The sequence below is a fragment of the Aulonocara sp. 'chitande type north' Nkhata Bay genome, linkage group LG9 (genome assembly GCF_057382095.1).
Source record: "Aulonocara sp. 'chitande type north' Nkhata Bay isolate Kocher_YH1m ecotype deep benthic linkage group LG9, A_spYH_male_GT1.1, whole genome shotgun sequence".
Classification (NCBI taxonomy): Eukaryota; Metazoa; Chordata; class Actinopteri; order Cichliformes; family Cichlidae; genus Aulonocara; species Aulonocara sp. 'chitande type north' Nkhata Bay.
In genome coordinates, this window is record NC_141352.1 from 5,526,389 (window position 1) to 5,538,730 (window position 12,342).

Below are 12,342 nucleotides of genomic sequence, written 5' to 3' on the forward strand. Positions count from 1 at the left end.
AACCGCGGAGCAGAAGCCAGGGGGGGTTGCAGTGACGCGCCCGTGAGCTCCGCCGGCAGCCAGCCGTGCCTGAGTGACCGAGCCCCAGGCCGAGAGGCCGGGGGCACCCCACCTCTGAAGTGGCCCGAGCGAGCCCCAGGATCCAGGCCCTGATAAGCGGCCGCCAAGGAGTGAGCCGGTGTGTACCTGGACGCCCATCCCCAGACACAAAGAACCACCAACGCACCGATACCTGAGGGAGTCCGCCACTGGCAGGGGAAGTGGTGGTAGGGGGAGATAGACCTCCAAACCTTGGAGGGCCTGAGATGTCCCCAGAGAGGTGGCGCCTGATACCCAACCTGACATATAGACACAGACATACAGGCACACACAGATACAAACATCCATTCCCACCCTCATGCTCTCATATGCACTTACTCCACACTCAACCAACGTGGAGACAGACATAAAGAGACGCTGTACACACGATCACACTCCCCAAGCGTACTCTACAAACCGGGTCTAGGTGCCCCCGCCCCTGGAGGGGGGAACTGCACCCAGACCCAGGTGGTGTTACCCTTTTCCCTGCGGTGGGGAGAGGCAGACCGCCCCGACTCCGCAGCAGCAGGGAGGCCCCGCACTCCAGACCGCAGTCGGACAGCCAACTCCTCCTCCTAGCCCCCCCGCTCCAGCAGGTCGCAGAGAATGGGGGTGAGAGAAGACTCCAAATCATGTTTTTCTTGAAGGATGCAGACTTCTTCATGTACCACTGCTTGAAGAAGGTGTCTTCCAGAAACTGGCAGTAGGACTGGGAGTTGAGCTTGACTCCATCCTCAACCCGAAAAGGCCCCACAAGCTCATCTTTGATGATACCAGCCCAAACCAGTACTCCACCTCCACCTTGCTGGCGTCTGAGTCGGACTGGAGCTCTCTGCCCTTTACCAATCCAGCCACGGGCCCATCCATCTGGCCCATCAAGACTCACTCTCATTTCATCAGTCCATAAAACCTTAGAAAAACCAGTCTTGAGATATTTCTTGGCCCAGTCTTGACGTTTCAGCTTGTGTGTCTTGTTCAGTGGTGGTCGTCTTTCAGCCTTTCTTACCTTGGCCATGTCTCTGAGTATTGCACACCTTGTGCTTTTGGGCACTCCAGTGATGTTGCAGCTCTGAAATATGGCCAAACTGGTGGCAAGTGGCATCTTGGCAGCTGCACGCTTGACTTTTCTCAGTTCATGGGCAGTTATTTTGCGCCTTGGTTTTTCCACACGCTTCTTGCGACCCTGTTGACTATTTTGAATGAAACGCTTGATTGTTCGATGATCACGCTTCAGAAGCTTTGCAATTTTGAGACTGCTGCATCCCTCTGCAAGATATCTCACTATTTTTGACTTTTCTGAGCCTGTCAAGTCCTTCTTTTGACCCATTTTGCCAAAGGAAAGGACGTTGCCTAATAATTATGCACACCTGATATAGGGTGTTGATGTCATTAGACCACACCCCTTCTCATTACAGAGATGCACATCACCTAATATGCTTAATTGGTAGTAGGCTTTCGAGCCTATACAGCTTGGAGTAAGACAACATGCATGAAGAGGATGATGTGGACAAAATACTCATTTGCCTAATAATTCTGCACTCCCTGTAAATAATATAAAAATTTGTGGAGGAAAACAGAGAATATATACATACAAAAAAATGAGTAGTCCTATTTTTCCTGAGAGCTTTTTATACAGTAACCGACATGTTTCCATGCTAGACGACATCATACACTATATAAAATGACTCTTCCTGTCCAGCTTACATGCTATAATTCATGTGTGAATTACACAAGGAGTCAAATGTCTCTGATTTGTTTCACAGCACTATTAATATAAGTGACCTCTGTGGGAGTAAGTGTAAGCAGCTACTCTGCATGTTGGGACTAGGCACTGAATGAAATAGTAGTGAAATTATAATTAGTTACATTAGTTACAGTTATTTCTCAGAGACACTCTGACGCAGTGTCATCCATTATTGTAAATTTGCATGTAATTAAGAAACTGTGAGACAAAAGATGATTTTCAGGAGATCTTCCTAAATGTTCAGTTATGTACATATATCTATATCTATGTATGTATATATGTATATATATATATATGTATATATATATATATGTGTATATATATATATATATATATATATATATATATATATATATGTGTGTGTGTGTGTGTGTGTGTGTGTGTGTATATATATATATATATCTATATAGTGTCTGTCTCCTGAATCCCAACTGGAAGCTGGTTTCACAGAAGGGGGCCTGAAAACTGAAAGCTCTGTCTCCCATTCTACTTTTAAATACTCCACATGTAAGCCTGCAGTCTGAGACAAACCTAATATTCTTCAGGTTACTCTGTATTCATACTGTTTAGAAATGTGACTAAATAGACCAAAAAAAAAAAATAGACCAAACCCACACACAACAGTGCAGTGTCTATCAGAGGTACTAAGGACCATAAAACCATAAATCATCTGCTATGCCCTGGGTGGCATCTAGCATAAATAAAGATATATAAAGAACCAACCTCTGCAAAGGACCACAGGAATCACTTATAGGTGAGCAGACACGCACCTCTGGAAGTATTTCGGCGAATGGTCTTGGTGGTGGTGTGGTATCGACTTGGTGGTGGTTCAGCATGATGGGAGTGGGGGTACACACATCTGTCTGCTGGGTCGTCAGGCTGGAACAAAAAGTTGGGGAAAAAATGCAGATCACAGCCTTTTTCTATTCATTTCCCAGGAATTATTTTAAGACACACAGCTTCTTACAATGACTATAATCTAAATTGCTGTGATATTCTAAAACGTATGGTCGACTATACAATTTCATAAAATGTCTCTACATCTGTGTTGCACATTTGTTTTGCATTTAATATAAAATGCATTTCTATGTTTGTGTCCCACCTCAGTGAAGATATCCCGGACATCTCTGATTGGCTGTCTGTTTCTCTTCTTCAGTGTCTCGTTATAGTTATCCAGCCTCTTCCTCACAGTGGTTGCTTGTTGATGTGTCAAAGTGGACAGCAGCACCTCAGCTGGCGGTGGCACCTCATCTGCCAATGGCAAGCCCGTCACCAGGGAAGCCAACCCCGCATCTGTCAGCCACGCCTCCTCAAGCTCCACCTCTAAAAGGAACAAATCACGTAGGATCCGAACAGTAAGATGACATCTGACTCAGCTGTCAGTTTGACATACCATCCATACTCTTTCTCTCATCTTCCTCCTCTTCTTCTTCCCCATCCTTCTCTTCCTCAATGCTGTGTACTTCCCTCCAGTAGGTCTCCAGGGCAACATGTTTGGGGTCAGAGGTGGTGGAGTTAGAGGTGGTAGACGAAGACAACATCTTGTAAAAAAAAAAGTGCCAGCCAGACAGAGATAATTTTTTATTTTACGACTATTAGAATTTCAAAATATGACATAAGTAAAGTATTATCTTGTTAAAAACTTATCAAAGCTTTATCACTCCAACTTTCCCACGCTGCCAACAGAATTTATTGACATGTTCCAAAACCCAGTTTGAGATATTTTAAGCTTTGTGATTCTGGTATGTTGTCCTGCTGAAAAGCAGTGATCAGAAGAACGCCACATAAATGGATGGAAACAATACTCAGATAGCCTGTGACCATTTGAACAAAGTAATTAGTTACTAATTACAGATTACTTCTCCAAGAAAGTAATCTTGTTACTTTATGGATTACTTATCTTCAAAAGTAATTAGTTGCTTTATTACTTAGTTACTTTATAAAAACATGATACACAACCTGAATACGTAATAAAGCAACAGACATTTCAGCCCAATTCTATTTTTTGAATTGAATCAAATGAAAAAGTTGCTTCTTAAAAATTGTTCTATTAATTTTAATCTTTCAACTTTATGTACATTGCATCAAGCAAAAATGTAATTATATGCAGCAGTCTCTGACTTGAAGACATTTGTTTAACATTTAACACTGAATTTTCTGTATATTCCAGCTATACAATAAAATATTCTTTTGTGTTTACACTCACTCTTTCAAATAGATGCAAGTAAAACAGAAAAAAATAAATAAAATCAAACTTTTAGCAGCACTAAGTCCTGTTGCTCTGAGTCTATTTTCACCTGTTTAGCAGAAGTGGGGCAGTCGGAGTTTTGCCCGGTACCGCAGAGGTCATGTCACTCGGGGTGATCCGTGGGTTTCTCTGTGAATTTCACATTCCCATGTTGTGCCAAAAAGTGATCGTCTGCCAAAAACTGATTACTTGTATTTAAGCTACTATAAATAAGTTGTTAGTCTATAATATGTGAAATATATGTCAAATGCATCCTTCATGAGTGATATTAAGTCATTTTGGGCTACAAACAACATTTCTGTCACAAGGTAGAAACTGCAACCAAGACATCAAACAAGACATCTTGGCCAAATTCTAGAGTAATCTGGCCATGGGCCAGCAGAAAAAATGCAACAAATATAAGAATAGTTTGTTAACATATTTTACGTGGCCAAAAACCCAACTGGTTATAATGTAGGTACAATAACACATAAAGATACTTGGTAATTTTATATATTATATATTATTTATATTTGTAAATCCTTTTTAAAGTCTATTTACCAATATGAGTAAAGACATTACACATAAAAAAAAAACACATGGAAATAGTGGAAATCAGATGTGCTAGGTGCTTCCTCAGACTTGAAGTTTAATTTTTATGCTGTAAAAAGAAGTTTTCTTCCCCAGTGGACACTAATGTTTGTCATGTTTTACAGAATAAAACTCAAAGTAATGTCAGTAGTTCCAAGATTTAAATGCTGCATAGTCGTACTCTCTCCTCAGCTCCACATTATCTATTGTTGATCTGCACACGTCTGTAGCTGCCACGGACGTCGCAAGCTCGTAAGTCATTGTCATGAGCAATGTTCCCTCTAATTTTTCATGTGTCTGAGTGAACACACAAACTCCCTGAGCGTCCCTTGGACCACTGTGAGCAACAGCAGACGTGTGCACTGTGGTCACGCCAGCATCCAATCCATCCAAGTTACATGGTTTATTAAAATAATCAAATTACAGCATTTACATTTATGTTAGACTACTTTTAATTAACTGCTTTAGCCCACTTACAATGAAAATTAAAAAAAATCTTGTTCATGACCTGTGTAGTATGTTAACACTACTGGAAGTAAAAAATAACTTGAACTCCAATTTTGAAAACAAAGTTTCTTCTTCTTCTTCTTCTTCTTTTTTTGTATAAAGCTCTGACTTGTATTATGAGTCTGTGGTCTGGGAGAGAGTCCTGTAACTCTATGTCTGCAAAATACAGTAAATAATGACCAATATTGGGCAATTAATTATATAGTTACTTCTTCAAAAAAGTAACTGAGTTATGAAAACAACAAAGTTTTTTGCAGCTGTTTACCTAAAAATGCAGCCAAGCCATTTTTTAAAAATAAACATTTCAAACTATTTACAGAACAATCAGCTGTTCTGCATCAAATTTGATGCCACAAAATTTTTTTGGAGTGGCACAAAAATTATTTGTGCCACTCCAAAAAATCATTTCTGTCCACTATGAGATAAAGGAGAACTACAGCCTGATACCTGCAGGCCTGACAACAGCAGATGTATCACTGCTGTAACTCCTGTTCTGACACACACAACAAAACTATTGACTACACTACACACTAACTACACAAGATTTGCGCTAAACATCACAAATCTCTCACATCTCAAAACACCGCTGTCACTCCTAAAACTTCCCCCTTCCTAAACAACTAAATGACATTTTGCCATATCATTTTTTGATTGGTCAACCAGGTTTCATTTTTCGACCAATAGGAAAAGGTGGGGTTTTTTGGCGTTGTTTTTACTGAGAGTGTTTTTGAGCGTTTTCCTTATAAAACGCCATTTTTACCGTTTCTTCCCGCAGTAAATATAAACGACGACAGTATTCAGGAAGAAAAACAAACATTGCAGATATTTTTTATCATAACTCTGGTTTTATGTGGCCGATCAACACAATTTAAAAACTGGTATAAAGTCCACACTTTGTCCATCAGTTGTTCCGTCTGTCCTGCTCACATCTCCAATGGTTGTACACGTTGTCATTAACGTGGCTTCACTCCACATCAACCACGCCGCTTTGCTAGCTAAAACATTGGTGTCGGCACAAAAGGACGAATAAGGACGTATATACGAATGTGAATCGCATCATTGGCTGGACTATGGGATACGGTGACATCGTTCTAATCCCATACGGGAGCATCCAGTCACTTACTGACTGCAAAACAGAATTGTTGAAGTATTTATTTTAATTTCAATTCAGGTTAGATTTTTTTTTTTGTGCGCAACGCAGATTTTCTGTGCGCAGAGACGTGCCAGCAGTGCGCAATTGCGCACGTGCGCAGCTTAGAGGGAACATTGATCATGAGACACTCCCACAAACAAAATCACAGTTTAGTAACGCAGCGTTCCTATGGGAAAGTAACAGTAAACAAATTACTTTTTTGCAATAGTAATCCCTTACTTTACTCATTACTTGAAAAAAGTAATAACATGGTGGGACATTTAAATCATACTCGGTTCAACATCAACTGTGCTCTGAAAATATCGCCCATAATCACCAGCCTCAGCTGTTGATACAAGGCAGGACGGATCAGTGCTTTCATGTGTTTTCACCAGATTCTTATCATATCATCTGAATGTCCCAGCGGAAATCAAGACTCATCCAGGCAACATTTCTCCAATCTTCTGATATTTGATTTTGGTGAGCCTGTGTTATGGCTGACAGACGTCAGACGATGTGGCCTTCTGCTGCTGTAACCAGTCTGCTTTAAGGTTTGGCATGTTGTCCCCATTAACCATAGAGATTGTGTGAAAAAAATCCTATAGGAGATCAGATGTATCTGAAATTCTCAAATCAGTATATCCTGCACCGACAACCATTAAGTGACAATGGGAGCCACTTAAATCCCCTTTCTTCCTCATTTTGATCCTTAGTTTTTAAATTCTGCAGGGTTTTCACGACTTTGTGACTAAATGCATCGAGCTACTGCCACGTGATTGATTGTTTAGTTATTTGCATTGAAGAACAGCTGAACAAGTACAGGGAGTGCAGAATTATTAGGCAAGTTGTATTTTTGAGGAATAATTTTATTATTGAACAACAACCATGTTCTCAATGAACCCAAAAAACTCATTAATATCAAAGCTGAATGTTTTTGGAATTAGTTTTTAGTTTGTTTTTAGTTTTAGCTATTTTAGGGGGATATCTGTGTGTGCAGGTGACTATTACTGTGCATAATTATTAGGCAACTTAACAAAAAACAAATATATACCCATTTCAATTATTTATTTTTACCAGTGAAACCAATATAACATCTCCACATTCACAAATATACATTTCTGACATTCAAAAACAAAACAAAAACAAATCAGCGACCAATATAGCCACCTTTCTTTGCAAGGACACTCAAAAGCCTGCCATCCATGGATTCTGTCAGTGTTTTGATCTGTTCACCATCAACATTGCGTGCAGCAGCAACCACAGCCTCCCAGACACTGTTCAGAGAGGTGTACTGTTTTCCCTCCTTGTAAATCTCACATTTGATGATGGACCACAGGTTCTCAATGGGGTTCAGATCAGGTGAACAAGGAGGCCATGTCATTAGTTGTTCTTCTTTTATACCCTTTCTTGCCAGCCACGCTGTGGAGTACTTGGACGCGTGTGATGGAGCATTGTCCTGCATGAAAATCATGTTTTTCTTGAAGGATGCAGACTTCTTCCTGTACCACTGCTTGAAGAAGGTGTCTTCCAGAAACTGGCAGTAGGACTGGGAGTTGAGCTTGACTCCATCCTCAACCCGGAAAGGCCCCACAAGCTCATCTTTGATGATACCAGCCCAAACCAGTACTCCACCTCCACCTTGCTGGCATCTGAGTCGGACTGGAGCTCTCTGCCCTTTACCAATCCAGCCACGGGCCCATCCATCTGACTCTCTCCCCCACCGATGTAGGAGCGGTGCTGAGCAGGATCAATGTCCACAAGGCTGCAGGTCCTGATGGCATCCCCGGGCGTGTTCTCAGAGCGTGTTCTGGGGAGCTTGCAGGAGTGCTCACAGACATATTCAATCTGTCCTTGGCCCACGCTGTGGTACCGGCCTGCTTCAAATCCACCTCCATCGTCCCGATACCCAAAAACTCCAACCCATCTTGCCTCAATGATTACCGCCCAGTAGCACTCACCCCCATCATCACTAAGTGCTTAGAGCAACTGGTCCTAGCACACTTCAAATCCTGTCTCCCCCCACCCTGGACCCCCACCAATTCGCATGCCGCCAGAACAGGAGCACAGAGGATGCAGTCTCCATCGCACTGCACTCTGTCCTCTCACACCTGGACAACAACAACACCTACGCCAGAATGCTGTTTATAGACTTCAGTTCAGCATTCAATACAATCCACCCCTCACAACTCATCAGGAAACTGACAGACCTGGGCATCAGTTCCCTCATGTGCAAATGGTTACTGGACTTCCTGACCAACCGCCCCCAACATGTCCAGCTGGATAACCGCTGCTCATCTACAATCACAGTGAACACCGGTGTACCACAAGGCTGTGTGATGAGCCCTTTCCTCTACTCCCTCTTCACCCACGACTGCAGACCTGCTGATGGTTCCAACACCATCATTAAGTTTGCAGATGACACCACGGTGATTGGCCTCATCAGTGACAACGATGAGGCCGCCTACAGGGAGGAGGTGGATCGTCTGGCTGAGTGGTGCGACAGAAACAACCTGCTGCTTAACACCGAGAAGACCAAGGAGCTCATCGTGGACTACAGGAGGAATGCTGACCCACATCCACCCATCCACATTAAGGGGACGGCTGTGGAGCGTGTGAGCAGCTTCAAGTTCCTGGGAGTCCACATCTCCGAGGATCTCACCTGGACGACCAACTGCTCCAAGCTGGTCAAGAAGGCTCACCAGCGCCTCTTCTTCTTGAGGACTCTGAGGAAGAACCACCTGTCCTCAGACATCCTGGTGAACTTCTATCGCTGCACCATCGAGAGCATCCTGACCAACTGTATAACAGTCTGGTACGGGAACTGCTCTGCCTTGGACCGGAAGGCGTTGCAGAGGGTCGTGAAAACTGCCCAGCGCATCGCCGGAGCACCACTTCCTGCCATAAAGGACATCTACAGGAAGCGGTGTCTGAAAAGGGCTGGGAAAATCATCAAAGACCCCAGTCACCCATCACATGGACTCTTCACCCTCCTGCCCTCTGGGAGGCGTCACAGGAGCCTCCGGACTAAGACCACCAGGTACCGGAACAGCTTCTTCCCCACAGCTGTCAGACTCCTGAACTCTGCCTCCTGACATCTGACCCACGTTAAACTCATGGACTGAACATACACACACCCACAATGGACAACTGTACCCTCAAACACACAATAATAACATGGACTGAACCACCACTCACAACCACTAGCACTTTATATAGCCTCTGTAGAAATTATCCACATATCTCACTTATCTTAACTGCACTACTGTATAGCTCTGTGTAAATAATCATTCTGTACATTCGATAATCTTTAATCCTACAACTGTTTACAACTTGCACAGTTCCCATTTCTGTATAGCTGTATATCTCAGATTCTGTAAAGTTATTTATTTCATATTCTGTATAGTTTTTCATATTTATTATTAATAAGTTCATATCCTGTACATAGCTTGTACTCACTACAGCCTGTACATACTTATAGTTATAGAATATTCACAACATACTTCATACCGTGTACATTATAACATACCATAATAGACCCATTTACTCACATATACGTAATATACTCACATATCTATATTATTGCTAATATATATTGTAATATATCTATATCACTAAAGCACTTCTGGATGGATGCAAACTGCATTTCGTTGCCCTGTACCTGTGCATGTGCAATGACAATAAAGTTGAATTCTATTCTATTCTATTCTATCTGGCCCATCAAGACTCACTCTCATTTCATCAGTCCATAAAACCTTAGAAAAACCAGTCTTGAGATATTTCTTGGCCCAGTCTTGACGTTTCAGCTTGCGTGTCTTGTTCAGTGGTGGTCGTCTTTCAGCCTTTCTTACCTTGGCCATGTCTCTGAGTATTGCACACCTTGTGTTTTTGGGCACTCCAGTGATGTTGCAGCTCTGAAATATGGCCAAACTGGTGGCAAGTGGCATCTTGGCAGCTGCACGCTTGACTTTTCTCAGTTCATGGGCAGTTATTTTGCGCCTTGGTTTTTCCACACGCTTCTTGCGACCCTGTTGACTATTTTGAATGAAACGCTTGATTGTTCGATGATCACGCTTCAGAAGCTTTGCAATTTTGAGACTGCTGCATCCCTCTGCAAGATATCTCACTATTTTTGACTTTTCTGAGCCTGTCAAGTCCTTCTTTTGACCCATTTTGCCAAAGGAAAGGAAGTTGCCTAATAATTATGCACACCTGATATAGGGTGTTGATGTCATTAGACCACACCCCTTCTCATTACAGAGATGCACATCACCTAATATGCTTAATTGGTAGTAGGTTTTCGAGCCTATACAGCTTGGAGTAAGACAACATGCATGAAGAGGATGATGTGGACAAAATACTCATTTGCCTGATAATTCTGCACTCCCTGTATACTTGACAAAAAGACCTGTGACTGTATTTTTTCTGTATGTTACAGAATTTGTAACAACACACATTTTATAGTTTAATAAGTTTATTTTAGTTAATTATAAGACATATAACATAAGACAGTTATATATGTTATATCTGTATTTATATCATATCAGAGTTTGTGGCTGCTGGTGGAATGAAGCTGAGCTCACATTGTATATTTATGAAGTGTATGAAGAAAGGAAGAAGGAAGTCAGCCTCTTTCCATATATTGATCTTTGTGTGTGTGTGTGTGTGTGTGTGTGTGTGTGTGTGTGTGTGTGTGTGTGTGTGTGTGTGTGTGTGTGTGTGTGTGTATGATGGGGTTGAGGGGCCTTCATTGTGTGTCAGGGGTACCTTGGGCTAATGGTTTTGGTTCTCGAGGGACAACAGGGTGGGGTGCTAAAGCTAAAACTGTTGTGTGTCCATTAGGACAGAGGAAATGGATGCTGCTGACCAATCACAGCATCAAGAACTAAGTGTTTTCACTCAGGTCATAAGACAATTTGACCTGATTACTCCGCGTGCAGAGTGATAAAAAATATGGACTTCGATGGGCTGAGTACAAGCTAGTGCAGTTTGCTGTCATTTGTTCTCAGTTTCGACTCAGTTTCGATTATGACTTCTGTCATAGCTTTGATATTAATAATAATATAAATAGGCCCAGAGTCCAAAACACTCACCAGAGTTCTACTTTCTATCTATTTCAATATTTCTAAATTTCAAGTGGCACTGGAACTGAAGTGGAACTGTTCCTCAGACTGGATCTGTTTTATATCAGGCCGACTATCTTAAACGACCAGTACATTTTCTATCAATAATCACACCGTTCCCTATCACTGTCAGGCATCAAGAGCAAAAACAGGAAAAAAGAGACTCACCTCGGATCAGTATGCTTCCCGATCCTCTCTGCGTGGAGACATGAGAAGAGGCGATAGGAGGGGCCTGTACGTGTGCTTGGTAAGAGCATAGGAATATGGGCGGGCTGGAGCTTCCCAGTTTAGACCAGCTGCTGGACGCCAACTCGGACTATTATGATGGTATCACAACTTTATAGTACCGGTATCAGAGTAAATATGTTGATTTTTCTTTGTTATAAGAGACACAGTCAGCTGTCCTGGGCTGACTAACTTATCACAGAATTGAATAGTCTTTATTAAAAGAAAACACGGTCAGCTAGTGAATTAGTACAGGGCATGGTTTTCTAATGCCAGCTAAATAATAATAACAAGCCATCTGTGCCTACAGGGTTACTAGAATTACCATTATAATTGATTACTTTCTTATGACTGGTTGAAACTGGTTTTCAGTCATTCCTGTTATTGCAGCAATCCTTACATATATAAAAAGAGACATCTTATTTGGTAAACAAGAAGTAATAGCTTACTAAATGTAGTAAGAAATATCATATGACATGTCCATTTTTCCAAGGGTGCAAAAGAAAAGAACATTACACTCTGCTAGACAGATGTACTGCATTGTAGAGAGTCAGTGGATGAGATATGAGAGATTTTCTGTGTCTGTCCTTGTGACAGTGGGGCTGAATCAGTCTGTTAGAGAAGATCCTCAGAAGCTGCACCTTGCTGAGGCTTTTAAACTCCATCATTAAGCTGTGTTTATTGCTGTTGCCAGTACAGAAGTGAGCCACTGCAGTTG

General features: G+C 42.0%; 1 protein-coding gene across 1 annotated transcript in view; it reads right to left on the bottom strand.

Annotated features, from left to right (window-relative positions):
• The window catches only part of arhgap28 (Rho GTPase activating protein 28), a 29,925-nt gene extending 18,330 nt beyond the window's left edge, over positions 1 to 11,595 (bottom strand). The window contains exons 1-4 of the mRNA XM_086305401.1: positions 11,568 to 11,595; positions 3,216 to 3,363; positions 2,925 to 3,145; positions 2,593 to 2,701 (exon numbers count right to left, since the gene is read on the bottom strand). Coding sequence (XP_086161527.1) covers positions 2,593 to 2,701; positions 2,925 to 3,145; positions 3,216 to 3,363 — 478 coding nt within the window. The 5' untranslated portion in view covers positions 11,568 to 11,595. The remainder of the gene's footprint in view (positions 1 to 2,592; positions 2,702 to 2,924; positions 3,146 to 3,215; positions 3,364 to 11,567) is intronic.
• Positions 11,596 to 12,342: the final 747 nt, after the last annotated feature.